The sequence below is a fragment of the Pteropus medius genome, unplaced genomic scaffold, assembly GCF_902729225.1.
Source record: "Pteropus medius unplaced genomic scaffold, Ma_sr-lr_union100, whole genome shotgun sequence".
Lineage (NCBI taxonomy): Eukaryota > Metazoa > Chordata > Mammalia > Chiroptera > Pteropodidae > Pteropus > Pteropus medius.
Genome location: NW_024349227.1, coordinates 2261408 through 2283112, shown reverse-complemented (window position 1 = coordinate 2283112; position 21705 = coordinate 2261408). Strand labels below are relative to the sequence as shown.

The 21705-nt window shown below is 39.2% G+C and overlaps 1 protein-coding gene and 2 pseudogenes across 3 annotated transcripts; 2 read left to right on the top strand and 1 right to left on the bottom strand.

The window, feature by feature from the left end:
• The first annotated feature begins 4395 nt into the window (after positions 1 to 4395).
• Positions 4396 to 4509, top strand: LOC120618027 (uncharacterized; annotated as a pseudogene).
• Positions 4510 to 5097: 588 nt separating this feature from the next.
• On the top strand, positions 5098 to 5847 carry LOC120618007 (60S ribosomal protein L7-like; annotated as a pseudogene).
• A 7286-nt stretch (positions 5848 to 13133) lies between these two features.
• On the bottom strand, positions 13134 to 21299 carry PPP1R15B (protein phosphatase 1 regulatory subunit 15B). Of its 3 annotated transcripts, none has more exons than XM_039881816.1 (2): positions 19920 to 21299; positions 13134 to 15820 (listed from the first exon to the last, which is right to left on the bottom strand). In XM_039881816.1, the coding sequence occupies exons 1-2, from the start codon at positions 20667 to 20669 to the stop codon at positions 15563 to 15565; spliced, it is 1008 nt and encodes a 335-aa protein (XP_039737750.1). In that variant the 5' UTR covers positions 20670 to 21299; the 3' UTR covers positions 13134 to 15562. The 3 variants fall into 3 exon arrangements, with proteins under 3 accessions (XP_039737750.1, XP_039737748.1, XP_039737747.1); XM_039881814.1 differs by having other exon boundaries at positions 19512 to 21295; XM_039881813.1 differs by having other exon boundaries at positions 18759 to 21291.
• Positions 21300 to 21705: the final 406 nt, after the last annotated feature.

Here is a 21705-nt window from a genome sequence, read left to right as displayed (position 1 = left end):
TAAATTTCTTTCTATTCCTCACGTTCCACCTCCAACCAATTGGATCTCCCTCCGGATACACCCTCTTTCCACCTCCAATGCCACTTGGTCCAAGTATCCAACATGTGCCACCTGGACCATCCCAATAGCCTCTTCACATGGTCTCCCTGCTTCCTTGGTTGGCCCAGTACATTTCTCTCATAATAGCCAGAAGAACTTTTCAAAGAGAAAATATGACTGTAGCACCCCACACCCCTACCAGTTCAAGGCCTCCAATTACACTTAGAATAATCCAAATTTCCTTTCTGTAAGCTCTGCATGACCTGGCCTTTGCTTACTCATCCACTATCATCCCATAGTCTGTTCCCCCTTCTTCCTATCCCTGCCTTCCCCTACCATTTCATGACTCACTCCCTCTAACCATTCAGGTATGAGGTCATAGGTCCGCACCTCAGCAATGCCCTCCCCAATCACCGTATCCAAAGTCACTCCCCAAGTTTCTCCCTATCATAGTGCTCTCTTCTGTTATCTTCATGGCATTTGTCACCACCTGAAGCTATTTTGTTAATTTTTTTGTTTTTGTTTATTGACTTCCTCATCTAAGATGTAAACTTCTTGGAAACAGAGACCTTGGCAGGCTTGTTCACATCTGTGCTTTCAGTACTTGGCCTGGCACACAGTAAGTACTCAGTAAATATCTGCTAAATAAATGAATATTCAGTACATAGTACAGGGTCTCTCACTGTACTCATAAAACGGTACTGAATAAACAAATTAATAAGAGCCAAGCTCTATGCTAGGCACTGGGCTCACCTTAATAACTTAGATATATTTCTTCAGGAGTTTATGGTCTACCGAGGAACAGATGCATAAATCAAACTTTTAAACTAATAATCATAAGTTACAAATATACCAGGGAGTAAGAAATGTCATATTCTTTTATTTTCTTAAATAAAATGTGGTCTGCTCTGGGACCCCAACCTACTGAGGTGGCAAGAGATTAAATCTTGGTTATTATTGAGCCCTATTCCCATCCCACAGAGTCATAAGGAGCATCGGGGAGTCCAAAGATCCAGCAAGGGCCTTTTAATCTTTAGCCCACCCTGGCCAACTGCTCGAGCCTTTATAGTTCCTTAAAGGGTCAGCTGCTTCTTGGCCAAGCTTGGATTTGGGGGAAAGAATAGGTAGAAGGTTGAAGCGGGAATTTTATGGGAGCAGAGTTCTTATCCAAACTACTCATAAGAACTTTCCGAATCTGCACGCCATTTTCAGCTCAGGATAATTGTTCCAAACCTGTGAATTCCACCTCCCTTCTGCCTTGGAACTGTCCTACAAAACCTTCCTTAGGTGGCCCACCTTGCTGCTTCCTGCAGATGGAAAAGATGCTAAATGGTCAGTTATCCACAAAAGCAGTTTTTACATCTCCTTCCACCAACCTGCTCCTCTTTCAGAATTCCCTGTCTCAGTTTAAAAAGCTGACTCATCAGTAATTTCACCTTCTCCTTCATCCAATAAGCCACTGAGTCTTGCTAACTATTATATCTCCATGATTCTCCCATTCTAGTTTAACCACCATCCCTCAGTTGAGCTCATTACTTCATACATACTTTTGCACAAGAAATTCTACTTAGTCTCTGTTTTAGGTTCTCCTATGTTCAATCCATCCACCAAATGACCCAAGAGCTATTCTAAAAGAACAAATATGATCATGTCACTCCCTTGATGGCTTGTCACTTTATATAGAATGAAATAAACCAAATTTCTTAGCATGGCTTTCAAAGTACTCTATCCTTTAAAGTTTATATAACAAACCTTATCTTCCACTACACTTCTCCATCTCATAGAACATATACCCACCCAGCCTGACTAGACTATTGGCCACTTCTCAAACATGCTTCCTATATTCTTCCATTTTGATCTTTTCTCTAAAGCTATTTTTCCTACTTGAAATGTCCTTTGTCTCCCTACTATGCTTCAGGTCCCTCGCCTATAAATTGGAAAATATATAGATATATCACATAATATACACAATGTGAGTGTTTAATATGATTATCACATGCCAAATGTGGCATTAAAAACTTTTCAAACATTATCTAATTTAGTCCTTCCAATTATTCTCAAATACATTATTATTCAAATTTTACATAGATTATTCCTAAGATTCAAGTAATTTACTCAAGGCCACACAAGTGATGGAAATGGAAAACTGAAATTCAGCCCCAGTCTGTCTGAACCAATACCTAGTTTTCCTTCACAGCACTGGAAAGAGCCCTGGGAAGGAAACCAGAGAGGGTTGATCTCTCAAACTCCCTCTTAGATGGAGTAGGCAAAGGAAAATATATGCTCTGGAAAAGAGCATAGGAAATATAGAGGAAGTTATATTAGGGTCAGAGTCAAAGGCAGATAACAGGCTAGCATGTAACCCCTTAAGGAAAAAGAAATGACAGGAAACATTACACATGGGTATGATCTCAATAGAAATATCAGAATTTGTGACCAGGAAAAAGTAAATGTGTTTCTGAAACCGTTACCTTGAGGAGACAATGAAATGACATCTTTAAAGTACTAAAAGAAAGAAAACATTAACTTAGAATTCTACAGCTAGTGAAAATATCTTTCAAAAAATGGAGAAAACTAAAGACTTTGTTTCAGACAAACAAGATCTGAGAGAAATCAGTAGCAGCAAACTTGTATGACAAGAAATGTTCAGGTGGAAGGAAAATGATATTTGATAGAGATTTATATCTATGCAAAGCACTGGAAATGGTACATATGTAGTAAATAAAAAGACTTTTCTTTTAATTTTCAATCCATTTAAAAGATGATTCACCCTTTAAAGCAAAAATAAAAGCAACATATTATACGTTTATAACTTTTGTGTAAAAAGGTACCACAGCAGTAGCACAGTGGACAAGAGGGGGAGAAATAGAAGATACTGTTGTAAGGGGATGGTAGTGTGTGTGGGGGCGGGGAGGGCTGTGGTATGTGTCGTGTATGCATGAAGTGGTATATTCTTATTTAAAAGTATACTGTGATGAGTTAAAGCCATATAGCTAAACATTACAATAGCCACTAAAATCAATTTGAATAGAGGTACAGCTAATAAACCAACAGTGAAGATAAAATGGAATCACAGAAAAAAATACTCAATCCAAGAGAAGACAGAAAAAGAAAAGATAAAGGAATAAAATCAGATGGAACATACAGGAAACAAAAAGACAATAGATTTAAACTCAACTCTATAATTACATTAAATGTAAATGGACTAAATATTCCCAATTAAAAAGCAGATGTCATATTAGATTATTAAAAATTCTTGTAGGCTGTCTTCAAGAAACTTATTTTAAATATAAAGACAGATAGGTTAAAAGTAAAAGGATGGTCAGATTTTCAGCTATGGAGGCATGAAGAGATCAGTAAATCTTCACCAAAAGCAAACACAAAACTAGACAAAAATGCCATAAAGAAACATTTCAGGGCTCTGGAAATGAACCAAAGGCAGACCGAGAGAGAGAGAGAGAGAGAGACAGAGAGACAGAGAGACAGAGAGACAGAGAGACAGAGAGACAGAGAAATTTATTCTTGAAAAATTGCTAGAGCTATAGGTATGATGTATTTAGAAAACTGGATTTCTCAACCTCAGTACATGATATGTGGAGCTCAATAATTTGTTGTGTGGAGCTGTCCCAAGTATGTAGGATGTTAAGCAGCATCCCTGGCTTTTACCCACTAGTGCCAGTGGCATCCTCCCAATTTTAACAATCAATAATATCTCCAGGTTGGGAGGTTGGGGTAATGGGTTAAAGTACAAATTAGTAGTTGATAGTTGGGCACTGGAGCATGGCAGAGGGAATACAGTTAGCATTAATATGATAGCTAAGTGGATTGCCAGGGGAGGGAGGGAGCAATTAGGGGGATCATTTTATGAACAAATAGTCAACTGATTTTTAACAAAGGTGTCAAGGTTATTCGATGAAGAAAGGACAGTCTTTTCAACAATTGAATATCTATGTGTAAAAACATGACTCTCAACCCTTACTCCATACCACATACAAAACTTAAAATGTATTATAGGCTCAAATGTCAGAGCTAAAACTATAAATATTACAGAAAAAAAAAAACCAGCAAAAATATTTGCGACCTTGCATTAGGGAAAGATTTCTGAGCTAGCATACAAAAAACATGGACCATGGAAGAAAAAAATTGATAAACTGGGCTTCTGCAAAATTTTTAAATTTTACTCTTCAAGTGAAATTTTACTCTTCATTATTAAGAAAATGAAAAGGCAAGCCACAGACTGGGAGAAAATATTTGCTAAACATTTATATGATAAGGAACTTATATCTAGTATATATTAAAAAAACATACACACACAGACATACACACACACAACTTGGTTAAAAAATAGACAAAGGAGTCTACAGCCATGCCACCCTGAACATGCTTGATCTAGTCTGATCTTGGAAGCAGGGTTGGGCCTGGTTAGTACTTGGATGGGAGACCACCTAGGAATACCAGGTGCTGTAGGCATCAAAAAAAAAAAAAAAAACCAGACAAAAGATCTGAACATATCCTACACTAAAGATACTTGTTATTGTAAATTAACATATGAAAATTGCTCCATATCATTAAACATAAAGAAAATGCAAATAGACACAAAAATAAAATGCCACTACAAATCCACGAGAATAGTTAAATTTAAAAAGACTTATAACATCAAGTGTTAGTAAGGAACAACCAGACCTCTCATGCATTGCTGCCAAGTCAGAGTTTTCTTCTAAAGTTAAACATACACTTACCATATGATTCAGCAGCTTTATTCATAATAACCACAAATTATAAACAAATTGTTCATCAACTAGTGAGTGAATAAAATGTGGCATAATCATACAATGGAACACTAGTTAGCAATAAAGAGGAATAGTCTACTGATATACTCAACAACATAGATATTTCAAAAGCATTATATTAAAGAAGCCAGACGCAAAAAGGTACATACTGTATGTATGATACCATTTTTATGAAATTCTAGAAAAGGGAAAATAGTGATAAAAAGCAGATCAATGGCTGCCAAAAGCTGGAGGTTGGTTGAACACAAAAGAGCATGAACAGCTTTTTCCGGCTGGAACCATGGAGGGTGCAGAAGAGAAGAAGTTTCCTTCTGTGCCAGAAACCCCTAAGAAAAAGTGAAAGAATTTTGCAGAGCTGAAGATCAAGCTCCTGAGAAAGAAGTTCTGCCCAAAAGATGCTTCAAAAGACAAGGAGGAAGCTTATCTATGAAAAAGCTAAGCACTATCACAAAGAATATAGGCAGATGTACAGAACTGAGATTTGGATGGCTAGGATGGCAAGAAAAGCTGGCAACTTCTATGTACCTGCAGAACCCAAACTGGCATTTGCCATCAGGATCAGAGGCATCAACAGTGTGAGCCCCAAGGTCCAAAAGGTGCTGTGGCTTCTTCTCCTTTACCAGATCTTTAATGGCACCTTTGTTAAGCTCAACAAAGCTTTGATTAACATGATGAGGACTATGGAGCCATACATTGCATGGGGGTACCCAAACCTGAAGTCGGTCAATGAATTCATCTACAAGCATGGTTATGGCAAAATCAATAAAAAGCGAATTGCCCTGACAGGAAACACATTAATTCCTCATTCTCTTGGTAAATATGGCATCATTTGCATGGAGGATCTGATTCGCGAGATCTATACTGTTGGAAGACGCTTCAAAGAAGAAAGCTACTTCTAGAGCCCTTCGAGTTGTCTTCTCCATGAGGTGGAATGAAGAAAAAGACCATCCATTTTGTAGAAGATGGAAACACTGGCAATGGGGACCAGATCAACAGGCTTATTAGAAGGATGAACTAAGGTATCTACCACGATTATTTTTATAATCTGGTCAGTTATTAAACAGTGCCTGTTTCAAATTGAAAAAAAAAAAAGCATGAGGAAACTTCTGGGTGATGTAAATGCTCTGTATTTTGATTGTGGTAGTATTTACATGACTGTACATTTGTCAAAACTCACTGAATTTTATACGTATATAAATCATACCTCAATATGCTGATTTTTAAAAATGGCCTTACTATCACGGAAAATTGGATATGGAAATGATACCCTGCCTAATGAAGAAATGCCTTTTATAACACTGACCAAGTTCCAATGAACCTCACGCCATCACTTGAAAGATCGATAATGAAGACATAACATCAACTGATTTAAAATCTTAGGTTTAAAGTCATCACTAGTAATACTAGCTTCTCAAAAATATCTCAAGTACTATAATAAACACAATGTATACATTGAAGATAGACCTTTCACACATTTAACTGCTTCTTTGAAACATGTAAATTAATAAATTACTTAATTGTTATGGAGGGGACAGCATATCCATTGGGAGAAGGAGGCTATGGAAATTGTCACTTGAGTTAAAGAAAAGTGTATTGTGCACCTAAGACATTCTGGCCCCTGTGCTGAGGACCCATCCACCAAAGAGGTGGCAGTCTATAGGAAGAAAAGGAATTGCGAACTACAATTACAATTCAATGTGATATGAACAGTGATAAAGAGGTGTAGAAGGTTCTGTTAATACTGAAAACAAGATAATGAACTCTAAGGATATAGAGATGGAATCATCGTCAGAGATGCCATCAGAGGGAAGATGAACCTGATCAAGGAAGGTAAATACTCGCTATGGACCCTGAGGGGGTCTATGCCAAACAGGAGGGAGAAGGGACACTGGCTTAATATAACTTGTCATCTCGCTTGAAACAACCTGGAAAATTAATTGCAAGAACATGTACCTGCTTCGATCTTTTGAATTCCCAGCAGGACTAGTCTTCTGTAATTCATATTCCTCTAAAAAAAACGGCCATCCCTCAGGCAGTACTGGATTACACCCCTCCAGGTCAATAAAGTTGTAACTCTTGGCAGGCTGTCCTGGGGAAAGGAATCAGTTCACAAGTGGATGTCAAGAAAATATGGCAATAATAAAAATAAACAAAACACAAAAACCTCCTCTGTAAGTTACTGAAGGTACAAACAAACAAGGAAAGAAATAAACTCTTACCCTCCCTACCCAGACAAATCAAGCAGAAATAAAAGAAAGGAAAGGCACCACAGTAAAACAGTTGAAAGATGCCTCAGTCACTGCAGGCACAAGAAAATTGTATGCACACGCACAATGGCCTTCCATTCTGCACCCCTGAAAGACGGTTGGGGGCCAATACAACCAACCAAAGAGCAGTCTTGGATATCCACCTGGCCTTGGCTACTTTACTAGTTCTAAGAAGGAAACAGTCAACATTAGCATAAAGCCCCAGCTCAGTAGTTCTTGAGGTTCCTTTCCAGCTTCCAGGCCAGTGACATGTACAACTGTAATTAAACACAGTGATTCTCCATGCCTGGAGCAATGTGGCAACCTCTCTCTCCTCTCATTGAGAATGACTGCCCTGACTCACAATAGAATACAATAGAAAGCTGAACACTGAGCAAATAGTTCAGGGTGAACAAAGCCCTAACTGGAAAAACCCTAATACTCAAACCCAGCAAATAACCCTATATCAGCCTCTTAGATGCCACCTCCATTTCCCTAAATCCTCGCTACGTTCATTTTATTTTCCCTCCATGTGTATCAGGAAGAATCAATTCATTTGTTTGTAATTAAATACAAATCTTGGTTCTCTCATAAGAAACAGCCCCTACTTCTGAGTAGTTATCACAAAAAAATGAGTCACAGCCTTAGCACGGGCAGAGCATGGAAGTTTCCCAGCTTGTTTATACTGAGGAATGACCTCCAAGTAAGCAATAGCCATCAGATTAGGAATAACAGGAATCCACCAGGCACTCGGAGACGGTAATGCCATCTAGTGGAATCAACAGAGCATCTCTAGTGACCCAAAGCCAATCTTTTGCCAAAAGGGAGTAGAACAGGAACCTCTGGTGTGGTGGGAAGAATACTTTTGTACTCTAGTAGAGAATATTAATTCTGGAAAAGAAAGGTCTCAGCTGATTTGATTACATATTAAATTCATAAATTAACATGTACCTTATTAATGACATTCAAATTAATTGAAGTGGTATTCCTACTCAAATTGAAATTTGTAATTACATTCTACAAATTTAGAGCTTACTGAAGCTTGTCTCTATAGACCTTTCAGTTCTGTGGTTCTACATCATCTATAGTTGTGGCACATTTTGTTTCTAATCAGATATGGCTGTGTCGATGAAATCTCAGTAAGGACTAGATGAGAGGCGACTAAGAAAGTTATTAAGTCATTCAACAAATATCTATTGACTATCTATGATTTGCCACGCACAGTTCTAGGCTCTGGGCTCACAGAGTAAACAAGACACATAGGGTCCCTGCTCTCAGAATTTACAGACTAGTGAAGATGGCAGCAGACAAGAAACAAGTAAAAATGTTAACGAAGTCAGAATGAACATAATTTTAAAAGATGAAATGAGAAAGAAAGGTGTTGGGGGATGGAGTGGTTAGAGGTCTCTTGGAAGAGATATTTGAGGTCCAAAAAGGAGCTAGTCTTCTCGTAATGAAATTTGTTTTTAAAATAACCATTCCTGAACATACATGCAGGTGAGCCTCTTTCAAAATTCTTCTGGGACTTCTCTCTGGTTTTTGCTTTCAGAGCCAATGTATGAACTCCATCAAGAAAAGCAGACTTGGGAAACAAACAAACAAAAAAGCATAGGCGATAGGGGCTTTGTTCATTCCTCTCGTGACCACATCAAAATTGAGACAGAAACCCAGAGCAAACAGCAAGTAAAGTCACCTGGGATCTAGATGAACAGAAGCACTACAACTAGGAAGAAAAATAATTAATCAACCTGTAAAGGGTAGAGGGCAGGAGGGGACGAAGATGCAAAGCTGCCTGGTAACCTAGCGGCTAAATGGGACAGAGGCTGGAGCAGCCACAGAGGCCTCTTAAAGGGGCCGTGTCCATGAGTGGACTTTTCCAGTGACAGACCTGCTCGCTCTGAGCACCAGCGCCGGGTCAGCTGCACAGGGAGCACCAGGGACTTACACAGGGACACTGAGATGTTGAAGTGAGGGCCGGAGGCAAGGCTCTTTCCAGAGCAGAAATGCGGGTGGTATCCATTGTTCCTCTGTTAAGCCCTCCCTCCTCCCAATGTGCGGAGGCAGCACCACCATAGCTGAGACGTCATCTAACTGAATAACAGAGGTCGCTCCACCCAGAGGATTCCCTGAAACTCTGCTTCCCCTAATTTGTGGCCCCAGCCAAGCCACATCCAGGTGTGTCCTCCACAAGTCCCATGCTCCTTGTTGAGCAGCACCAAAACTCACACTGGTGGCAGCTGACCTCAGTTTCTGGTGTGGTTTCTTGAGGCAACTATAAGCACAGCATCAGTGGATTGCTTGCTGAATCTTAACAGGTGGCCCTGGAGGGGCACAGTCTGAAGCTAAATTTGGCCCACAGCTGAACCCTTCTCAGGACTGTGCCACTGGACACCTACTTCACAAATCCACACTAAGACGACCAGGAGAATTAGGAGCTTTGCTTAGTACCTAGAAACAGACATGGAAAGACAGCCAAAATGGGAAGACAAAGAAGCAGAAACCCTATGACAGAACAGAACAGAACAGAACAGAACAGAGATCCAGATATAATGAAGTCAAGTAATCTAACAGATGCAGAGTTCAAAACACTGGTTATAAAGATGCTCAATGAACTTATGTGTAGATAAATTCAGTGAGAACTTTAACAAAGAGACAAAAAACATAAAAATGGAAATGGAAATTATAAAAGGGAACCATTCTGAAATGAAGAACACATTATCTGAGATGAGAATTATATTAAATGGAATAAACAAATAAACGAAGTGAATAAAGAAAAGGATCAAATGACTTATCTAGAGGACAGGAAAGCCAAGGAGACACAATCACAATGGCAAGAGATGAGATGCCAAGACTATAAAAATAATTTAAGGAGCATATGGGACACCATTAAGGATTCAAATATGCATCTGATCAGCATAACTGAAGAAAATCAAGATGGTGAACAGCTGTTTGAAGAAATAATGATGGAAAACTTCCCTAACCTGGTGAAGGAAATAGACATACAACCCCAGGAAGCTCAGAGAGTCCCAAGAAAGAGGAACCCAAAGAGGCCCACACCAAGACACATCATAATTAAAATGCCAAAGATTAAATACAAAGAGAGAATCTTAAAAGCTGCAAGAGAACACAGCTGATTTCTCAAAAAAAGCTTTGCACAACAGAAAGGCTTGGCAAAAAATATTCTACACGATGAAAACCCAGGATCTACAACCAAGAATAATTTATCCAGCAAAGATGTCATTTAGAGCTGATGGACAGATAAAGAGCTTCCCAGACAAAAATAAGCTAAAGGAATTTATCGAAACCAAGCCAGTATTACAGAAAATGCTGGAGAGACTTCTTTAAGAACATGTATCAAAAACATGACTAAAGAATGGTAATAACTACATTCCTATCAACAAGTACCTGAAATAGAAAAGAATTAAGTGCTCCAACCAAAAGATAGAGTGGCTGAATGGATAAGAAAACAAGACCCCTACATATGCTGCCTACGAGAGACTCACTTCAGATTAAAAGACACACACAGACTAAAAGGAAGGGGATGGAAAAAGATATTGCCTTGATGGACCTAGAGGGTATTGCACTGAATAAATTGTCAGATAGAGAAAGACAAATATCACATGATTTCACATACATATGGAATCTAAAGAACAAAATAAATGACAACAACAAAAACGGAAATAAACTCATACAGAATATTTTGAGGGCTACTAGATTGGAGGGGGTTGAGGGGGAAGGTGAAAAGGGCAAAGGGATTAAGAAGTATAAATATAGATAGTTATAAAACAGACAAGGATTTATAAAGTGTAGCACAAGGAAAATAGTTCATAATAATATAATAAATATGTAAGGCAGAAGAGGGTACCAGATTTAGTGGGGCGATCACTTTTGAGTTATATAGATCTCTAATTACTATGCTGTACAAACTGAAACTAATATACTATTGTATGCCAAGTATAATTGAAAAAAAGTCATTGAATTGTACAATGTAAATAAGAGTAACAATTGTCTATATTTCAATAAAGCCAGAGAAAAAAAGAAAAAAAAAAGGCTTAATTCAAAGCAACATAATCCAGTTTAACTTTGACCCTAAACATCTTTTGGGATATTTCTGAAAGTTACTCCAATTTCAGAGTGTGTATATTAACTTAACGTTCTGGTTGGGAAATATGCAATAAGCTCTGAAGAGCGAAGAACTCTGTGAGGTCCTTTCTTCTCCATGGAGAGTATCTCTAATGAGCACACACCTTGGCAATTGTGCTGTTCTTTTATGAAGTTCCTCATCTTCCTTCTTCTAGGTAAGGATTTATAAGACAGTGGTGAAAAAAATTTCAGTGGACAGGAGGAAACTGGAAAAGGATAGTACTGAGATGAAGGGAAGAGTAAAAGATTAAATGAAAACCTGAAAAATGGCTTCAAAGCTTCTTCCCCTATAGCTCAGCTTTCTAGACATAATAGTCTCATTAGATCTCTAAGGTGCCCTCCCCATGGGTCCAGCCACTTACTTTCCAAAAATCCAGTTCCTTGTCAATGGTAAAACACTGATGTAACACAACTGTTACATAGCAATACTACCCCCACCTCCACCCTGTGCTCTCATCCCATGTGTAAAATTCTCTTTAAATCACCTAATGTCAAGCCTCTCACTAAAATGTATTAATTGAAAGCTTGTTTGATGAATCCTCAGTGAACAGGATTAGAAGAGCTCTATTTCTATTTATTACACATATTGTTATAGATCTTGTTATCATGCTGCCTCTGTATTTAAAAGTCATAACTGACACAGTCTCATTGGAGAAAATCCAGAGAGAAAAAGGCTGTTTTGTATTGATCATAGAGCATTCAACAAGTGCATAAGAAAAAATTCCTAATTTCCAATGTAGAAAAATTTCAAAGATGTGACATGTGTCCTAATCAGTTAAGTGAAGAAATATCAAAACCTCTTTATACACATAAAAAGAAATTTAAGTCTCTCACCTCAAAAAGGCACGCTGGGTAGCATACCTATTTTTTAGAACGTAGCAAGAATGCCTTTATATATCTCTATATTAGATGCTTTTATAAATGACATTTTTATGAGAAAAAAATATTTCTAATACTTTTTAAAAGTATATATAGAGGAAGGTCCAAAGGAAGTTTCCAAATGAGACCACCAAATTCTATGTGTAACTTGAAATTTCTAAGGTCAGCAATTATATTTGCTTTAAACTTTTGATTAAAGTAGGAAAAAACACACCGCACAATTTCTATAGGATATCAAGGAACATGATAGCAAGAAAATCTGGCTTTATGTGAATATGCCTTCCTGGAAAAAGACAGCCAAAAATGCTTAACTTAACCCCAAGATGGTATAAAAGTATAACCTGGGGCTGTCCATTCAGTTTGTACTAAATACTGATTATCTGCAACTTAATGTTTCTTTCCTTCCCATTTACAATTATACCTTTTATAAATTTCTTCACTGGCTAGAAGAGCCAAATATCTAAGAATTATATTATGCCTTAATCCATTAATAGGCTTGCTATAACTCAAATGTTTGCCTTTTTTTCAGGGTAAAAAGTTTTTTCTAATGTCACCAGCACATTTATTCAATACCATACATCATGATTTACAATACCATGGTTATCATTAATGATGCACAAAACAGAAGCAGATTTCCCTGCTACTTAGGAGAAACACTATGCTAATCCCAGCGGGCAAATTGTACTGCTCCTGTGAATATTTTTGATTTTACTGTTTTCTTTGCAGCGGAAGTAGATGGCTGGACCAATTTTAGATTCTAATCCCCAATCTCTAAGCCTCGCTACATTTCATACCTAAAGAACCAAATTTTCCTTTCCATTATTAAAATGTGGTTTGCAATTACAATATTTATCCCATTAACATTCCTGTCCTTCAATCAGCTAAGGTGCAATTTACAATTCCCATAACCTTTTTAAACCACAGAAATTTGTCCAGCACCTCTCAATTTATAGTGCTTCCCCAAAAATAACTGATTTTCTCCTAAAACTTCTGCTCCAAAACCAATGTAAAATACTACAAAACATAAAATACAAAGTTGAACCAAAATATCACATAACATTTAATAATTGCAAATATATTTATTACAATTTACAGATTAGTTGTTATATACACAAAGAGAATTTTACTATAAAATCCCAACAAACTGGTAACATTTAACTCATTGGTCTACAGAAGCCAATTTAGAAGTCTTTTAGTCTCTTAACTTCACCTTCCTTAAATTATAAAAAAATAAAATCTGATAGTTTTGATTTCAAGTTAAAGATGAAGAGGTGCTATTATTACATTTCAACATTCAGGGAAGTTTTACCTGTCTGTACAAAGCCCTTCATATGCTACATTGATACTTAAAGCACCATTGCAAGACTTCAAATGAGTAAAATGTTCAATTAAAATTTCTAAGGATTTTAAGATCAGGTGGAGGTTTAACTTTGTTCTAACAACTAGGATTAGGATGAAACTGGTAAGAATTGTTTTTCTTCTTCTATCCAACTTAAAAATAGTCCCTTCCATCCTTCTCATCATCCTCTAACCACTTCTTTTAAAGGAGGGTAGTAAATGGGAGAATGTTAACCAAGCTTTTACTCATTTGGTACTGAGACTGAAGTTGGAATCCTAAGGGAACAGTTTCCCATGATCCAATTAATGTAAAGATAGCTATTATTTTCAAATAGGTAGGGGTGCTAGATTTCAGAAACACAAAACACATCCCAAGTCCCTGAAATAAAATAGTATACTTCATTCTGGTTTTAAAAGAATTCCTGTACATTTTCAAAACACTTTTTTCAAGGCAAATGATGCCTTCTTCCTGCCTGACACAGCCGGTGCCTGGAACCAGCCCGCTTTCCTGGTGTTACACTCGATTCTGTGAATGCATTCCCTATGATTACCTGAAGTAGAGGTGCAGAAAACACGTTGACTAAGGGCTCTGCAAAAATCTTACCAAGTTTTATGTTGTTGCACTCTCAGTGTGTTTATGTACGAAAATATCTAACACTGGAGGCAGTTCTTAAAGCAAACCAGATAGGAATAAAACAACGACCTGGTAGATTATAAACTGAGGTAGTAACCCTGCAAGAACTTCTGATAAAAACTGTCCCCACACTGAACTTCAAAATTAAGAGGTCCTCTATTCACGTTTTCCATTACCTATAACAGGAGGCACATGGAATAAAAATAGATCATTAAGGAGTTGGTTAACATTCCCTCAACCTAACAGATGCACACCATGTCGAGCTACTTATAAACCAAGCACAATCAGTCACTGCAAAAACCTGGATTCAAAAGTAAACTTTGGGCTATAGATATTAAGACGTTCTAGTTGTTAAATCTATAGTTCTATCCTTTCCTGAAAGTATAGGCCCTGCTTCTCCCATTATTAAAATGGAACACAATAAACTTGGATACTGACCGAAGGCTATATTTTACATTTCAAACTGGAGAATGCAGAACTGGCCATTTCCAAATTTACAGTGTCATGCTAACAGGTTTTTAAAGTGACAGTGCCGAAGCATGATATTAATAACACTGGTTTTCTGTTGAGAGCATATACAACAAAACCAAACTGCTCTGATGTGTCCTATCTTCTTCCTAGGAAAATTCTAGGCTTTTAATTTTAAAAAATAAATGCCTATGATGTAATGATCACTTTCTGGTGTCTTTTATAACAATTTCCATCTGTTGAAAGATACAAAGAGCCATTCAACTGGGAACTACAATACATATACAGAACCCTCTCCAAAAAAACAGTTTGCACAGAAATTAAATATGTTAGATATTAAAATTTGGAAGAAATTTTAGCGTTCCCAAAGTAGTAGAGAGCAACCCACATGTAGTTTTTGTGGCAGTCCTTGGAAATATCTTAGGTGGAACTTTACCCAGAAATAAAACCCACTATACATTTTCAACCCAAGCCATTTTTAGAACAACAGCAACAACAAAAGTGACACTAGATAATATATCTTAAGTTGGTAGCATATACAAGATTATTTTCTTAGCCTTAACGTAGACGGGCCAAATCACTGAAATAAGAAAACATAGAAAAAAACATAAAAGCCCATTAATTTCAGAATGTTGAAGAGGGAAAAAGAAGAGAGCCCCAAGTTTTTATAGACAGGTACATACACATCATTTAAATTAAAATGGAAAATGGGCTTTGAACCCTATATTGTTTCCCAAGAAAATAAGTTTCAAAAGTGCAAAATTACACCTTAAAAGGTTCCCTTTTCAACCTCAGCAAGCAAACAACATCCAAAAACACATCCAACTAAATAAACAGTGGAGGATTAGAAATCACACTATCTCATCCTTCATTATCAGAGCCTGGCTTCAAACATGGACATCTGAGTGGGATATGTTGCAAAACAATATTAAACAAGGTCGCTGGATCCAAGTTACATATCCTCTTTAAAAAAGTCAGAGGACAGCTGCCATTTTTTGTTTTAAAAGAAACCTCTCAAGTAAGAATTAGCGTATGCTAGGGCCAGACGCTATCAAATCATCTGCACAGGGCTCGAAAACATCAAGTCCTTTGAAGCATGTCTCCTGCAGTCTATGAAACATTCTTTCTCTGTGCTCAAATGTCAAGCAATATCCAATAGCATCTTCTGTTTCTTGAATTCGTTTCTGGAACCTGCATCCGTCTCGTGCAAATTCTTCCCATGGTCCTTTTCGATCCTCATCTCCACTTATATAATACTCAGTAACTTCTTCAAGGAAGGTTACCTATGAAGACAAAGACTAACTTTATTAACTCTCTGGGACCTTACAAACATCATTGAGGTAATTAGCCCTTTATGTTACTAATTCTTTCAGAATATCAAATATCTTACAAAAATATTTGGCCTCAGCAATAAACAGAAGTTAAAAAAAAGACAGTTCTGACTAGATGGCATCTGAGTAAAACCATGGGCAAACGCTACCTTAATTTTACACAGAAACACACACACAGAGTCATGTCCCCAATCCTTCATCTTTTAACTCCCCTGCCCCCACCTTTGGCTTTTTAGGTTAATAAAATAAATCCAACTGGGGAACTGTAATTTTTATGGTGTAATTAATCCTTACTTTTTTTAATCTTTAAAGATTAAAAAGATACTCTTTAAAAAGAGTATCACAGTTCTGTGATACTCTTCTTCCAAAATGACAAAAGATTTCAGAAACATACCTGGAAGTCAATGCTTTCATTATAGCACAAAAGCTTTAAAAAAATTTTTTCCACTTATTTCTATTCTTCCTTTTCAAAAGAAATTTCACTTTTCAATGCTTTCCAATATTTGAATAATAAACATTCTTTCATTACTAGTTTTGTAATCAGAATACAAAAGAGAAAGTTACTTTATACAAAGTGCAGCAAAATTAACATATCTTTAAGTCTGTTATTATAAGAGACTTTGTAGTTAAGATAAAAACCCTCTTTGTATTCCTCAATATGCTATCACTATACATGAAATTGTGAACACTATTATATATGATCACATGTAATGAGTGACAGTTCCTGTTAATCTCTACTTAATTTCCAATATAGAAATTTTGTAAGATATCAAACTCCAAAAGTATGTACCTTCTTGCTTTAAAGTATGTTTAATAGTTACATCAGCTAATCCCAGGGTGGCCTACTACTTTCATTCCCTTTACATCAGGCCAACGAATGCCCCCGAGGACAATTAGTAGGTATGTAACCCCTTACTAGATATTGCATTCTAGTGTTATTTATTGTGTCACTAAGATAGGTAACATTTACATAGTGTTTACCATATACCAGGCTCTTTAAAGCACTTTATAATTTTATCTCATTTAATCCTCATATCAACCCTATAAGGTATGCACTATCATCATTTCCATTGTACAGATACGGAAAAAGACCCACAGGTTAACTGGCTTGTTCAAATCGAACAGCTTCTATATGATACAATCAGGATTTAAATTCTCAGTCTGGCTCCACAATCTGCTCTATGATATACCAGGACACAAAGCATTTTAAATTCTCAGATCTGAAAGCTTCATTTAAAGAATTAGGCACTATCCATTAGTCCCATATACTTAAAGAATGGAAAGTAGGCAAAGGCTGCCAAATAGTTTTACCATATTTTAGACATAATCTTTTATAAATGTTGCTTCTAGTTCACAGTCAATAGTCTCACATCTACTTGACTCATATCATTTTTACTCAATAGCAGATTAAAATGAAACATGCAACCAGGCTGACGTCCCTGACAATAAGAGCTACCATTTAAAAGCAAGGCAATGAACTATGAGTTTTATTTACTCATCTTATTTGAATCGTGCAATAACTCATACAACAGATATGATTATGGTTATTTTCATTAGATAAATGAACGAATCAAGGCCATGAGAGGTCAAGTCACTTCTCAGATTTGGGTGTCTTTCCAAATCTCTTGGCCCTAACCACTCGGGAGTAGGGAACACAGGTCTCCAGATGTCAAGTGCTCATTCCACTGCCTGACTTTGTTTCTTACCTATTCACTAAATAGGTCAATTTGTCATGGGCCCCTTAAAAAGATACAGAAAAGTTCTTTTATGGTGACATTTACAGAAGTGTAAACTAAAATTTAATTTTAACATGACTTATTCTGCATCTACAGATAAGACATAAAATTACCACATTTAGAGATACTTTCTACCCCAAGAATAGTTTCAAAGTATTAAGTTGAACATTTGTAGCCAATGGATGAGAGTACTGTCCACTGGAAAATCCCTGAGGCTTCCGAATCTGCACTCAATAATATTCACCTGCTCCTTTCTCTGTCCAAACAAAGGTACAAATAACCAAAGAAACTTTTCCTCTACAATAAAAGGTACCCTGTGTTTGGGGAGGATTTCTCTCCAGTTATTAACTTTAGCTAAATAAACAACTGAGGGGGAAAAAAAAACAAAGCAATTCAAAAAACTGCCAAAATAAAGTTAACTTGACAATGTGTTGAAAGATAAAATGTTCTATGAAGTTTTAAGACTAGCCTGGGAATAGGAAGCAACTACTTAAAATAAACCAAGTAAGTGATCATCATTTTATATGATTATTAACCTACAGCTGGCCAATGATAACAGGTATTGCATTCTTAAAGAAAAGGCAATACTATTTCCTGTACTGTTTTTGACTGTCAATCAAAATCAAGTACATATCACAAAGCTTTTAATACTGAAATCAGTATTTTCCTTTCATGGCAAAAATCAGATAAATCTGACTTGCCCCTTGGTATCATCATCCCTTTGGATTCTAATGGATAAGAATGAAGACACTTATAACACACCACACATTTAACATTTTAAAATGCTATGGCTATACTTGGACCTTCCCAATCATTAGAAATATTAAATCATGTGTACACAAGGTTTAATTTTTCTGCTCCTTAAAGAGTGAAAAGTTGAAGCTTGTAAATAGCTCAGAACTGCCAACTCAAATAAAAATGGCACTTTCCTGCTAACATCTATACACTGGCGTCTCCAATTTGGACAGGAACCCTCTACTTGAGGGGGGAAAAAAGAGGGTCATTTCTCAATCCAAGTACATGGACTTAAGACATTTAGAGGCCTTCTTCAAACATATGCACTATTATTCCTCCAGAAAAGTCATGCTGCTATATTTAACCATATCAAAACAATCCTTACAAAATATCAAGCAGTTTAAAAGAAAGAAACAAACCTTTTTTCTCCTGATTTGTGTGTGTCTTTCTCCAGAAAGACCCCCACCCTGTACCAAGTCTGGACACTCACTGTCTTGGCTCCCTAACGGTTGCACCTTACAAGACAGTGAGGTGTGACACTCAGAAACAGCCACAACGAACTCCGATGGCCTCTCTGAGTCATGACAGCCTTTCCAATTTTTCCCTGATGTTTGAAAAGGAGCCTTAAAATTTAAAAGGTTGTAGGGGTCATCTGAATTACAGAAAGAGTTCCACAGTTTGAGACTCTCTGCTTCATCTGCACTAGATTCCCAGTCATCTTCCTCCCCAGAATTATGGTCAGGAGACTCAGGAAGGCTTCCAGTTTGGAGAGAATTCTCTAGATCAGACTTGTCAGGCAAATCTTTCTCTGAGTCAGAAGAATCTCCAGGAACAATTCTGGCAGAGGTCTGAACAGCTGCTGTAAAGTTTTGGGGATTATAAGGATCTACACTGTAGAAAGAGTTCCAAAGGTGAAGCCCTTCAGAGTCTTGTTCAAGGTCTGATTCTGAGAGTGAGCTATCACTATCAAAACCATCATCCTCAGCTTCCTCATCCCAATCCTCACCTTCTGAATCAGAACTTATTTCTAGGTCACTGGACGCACCTCCCAAAATATAATCTATCAATTTATTACTACACGCCGGTCTGACAGAAATGGGACGGTCATCTTCTATGTCTGAAGGGTCAACTACGCTTATTTGGTCCTCCCCAGGCTCTCTTTCCATAGGTACCTCACAAGATGGACAACTTTCCGGAAGACCCTGTTTTTCCAAAGCAAGAGGCACCTCTTTAGTCAATTCTATTTTTTCTTCCGTGGGTTCCTGGACGGTTCCGGGAATGGCTCCAGCAAAAGGAACAAACTGTGTCAGATTATCTATGCACGCCTTCGGGTCCATCCGGAGAAGGCTGTGTTCCTCCTCCAGACTGTGGTAGCCATGATCTTGGTCGGGGGTGGGTAAAGCTTGCCCCTTGCTAGCCTGCTGAAGAAACTCCAGCCGTTTCATGCGAACATGGTGGATTTCTGGCCGACCTTCTCTCGAAAGAGGTGGACATTCCTGCCACGAGGTGTGAGTGATCTCTGCATTCAGTGGCTGGGGATGAGAATGATCCTCAGGCAGACAGCTGCTCTCTGAACTTACCGTCTGTAAACCAACTAGCTCGCCATTTCCAACGCCGTTCTGATAGCTAAGCGCTACACTCGGAAGGCAGTCCAGATAAGAGGGGTTCAGCAAATAGGAGACGGTGCTGAAATTGCTTAAGCGCTGAACGTTTTGAGGCTCGGAGGGCGAAGGGCCAAGTTCTCGGTCGGAAAACAGACGGGCTTGAAGGCTATTCGGCAACAGCTCCACTCCCCACAGCTGCTGCTCGAGGAGAAAAGCGTGGGCCGCGGGGTCCAAGGCCTTTCCCCTGGCTTTCAGTTCCAATTCCAGATCGGTAGACGAGCACTGCCAGTGGATCCCCTCCTCTATCCAGTCCAGGAGACTGGCAGCCGCGTCGGCCGAGGGGTCCAGCCTCAGCGAACTCAGAGGTTTCTGCGACGCGGGGGCGACTGGGTTCCCCCGAGCCCTCAAGGTTCTCAGAACGTTGTAGCCTCCAGAAAAATCTATCCATCTGGACGGAATCATCTCACCGAGAAGCTGGCTCCAAATGAGCAGCTTCTGAAGCAGGCTGGGGAGTGGCGCGAAGAGCTGGGAAAGCAGCTTCATCCAGTAGCTGGTCCGAGCCTCAGGCCGAGAAAAAGCCGTTTTGGGGTCCCCGGGATACTCCGCAGCAGGAGGTGTGGGGAACCTGGCAGTGCCTGGTGGCGAGCACCGACGGAAGGGCAGCCGGAACGGGGGGCCCGCTCGAGGCGCCAGGCGTCCCCGCGGCCCGTCAGTTCCCGGCTCCATCGCCCTGCTCTTGGCAGTGTCTCAGCGACGTGCGGGGACGAAGCAGCAGGTATTCGGACGGGATCTGGAGAGGCCTACAAGGTCGCGGCCTCGCCTCATGGAGGAGTCGGCGCCGCAGGCCGGTCGCCGGGACAGCAGAAGAGCCACAGAGGGCAGCGGCTTCGGCCGTAGGTGGCGGTGGCAGAACGCAGTCCCGAGCGGCTGGCGCAGAACACGGCGGCGGCAGCGACACCCATCCCGGCGGGAAGGAGGCGTCCTAGTCGGCTCGAGGCCTCTCCACCATAGAGAGGAGGCCTCCCGCGGCGGGGTCGCCACTTCCACAAGAGACGGATCGTTTAAAAGCCCCTCACAGCGAGTTCCCGGAAGGGCTGGGCGGCCAAGAAGGCGGGCGCGGGGATAAACCCAGTCCAAAATGGCCGCAGGGCCACAGCCAAGGCCGACTAACCCCAGGAAACTCGACGGGAACCAGGACGGCGTCCGCTACGCCACCAGCTCCGCGCCGCCGAACGTCACTCGCAGAGCCCGAAAGGCGGATTCTTCCGCGCTCTTCCGGGCGGCCACTGATTGGTCTGGCCCGGGTCCCTGTCGGCTTCCTTACTCTCGGTAGATCCAGCTCGCGCGCAGAAGGTTGCATCAGCCGGGCCCGGCTTCGGCGCATGCGCACTTGCTTCTCGGTGGTCTCCTAGGAGACCGCCCTCCGCTCCCCCCCCCACGCCCTCTGGGCAAAAGGGAACGTTTGCAGATAACATATTTCGGGGTTCAGTGTTGTTGAGTGATAGATAGATCATCAGCTGAGATCCAAGCATAGTAAGAGCTTGGCAATGCTGTGTAAATACACATCTGGTGTTAAGGCATAATCTGGAGTGAATAATAGTAAAAAATAGTAAGTAAAAAACGAATCATTCTTAGGCATTCCCGCCTTCTAGATTTTAGGATTTCTAAACCACTCTTTAGCTCTCTCTACCTAGAATATAACTTTGAGGTGTTTCAGCGTCCAATCTACATACAACCCACACGAAAATGTGAACTCTTGTTT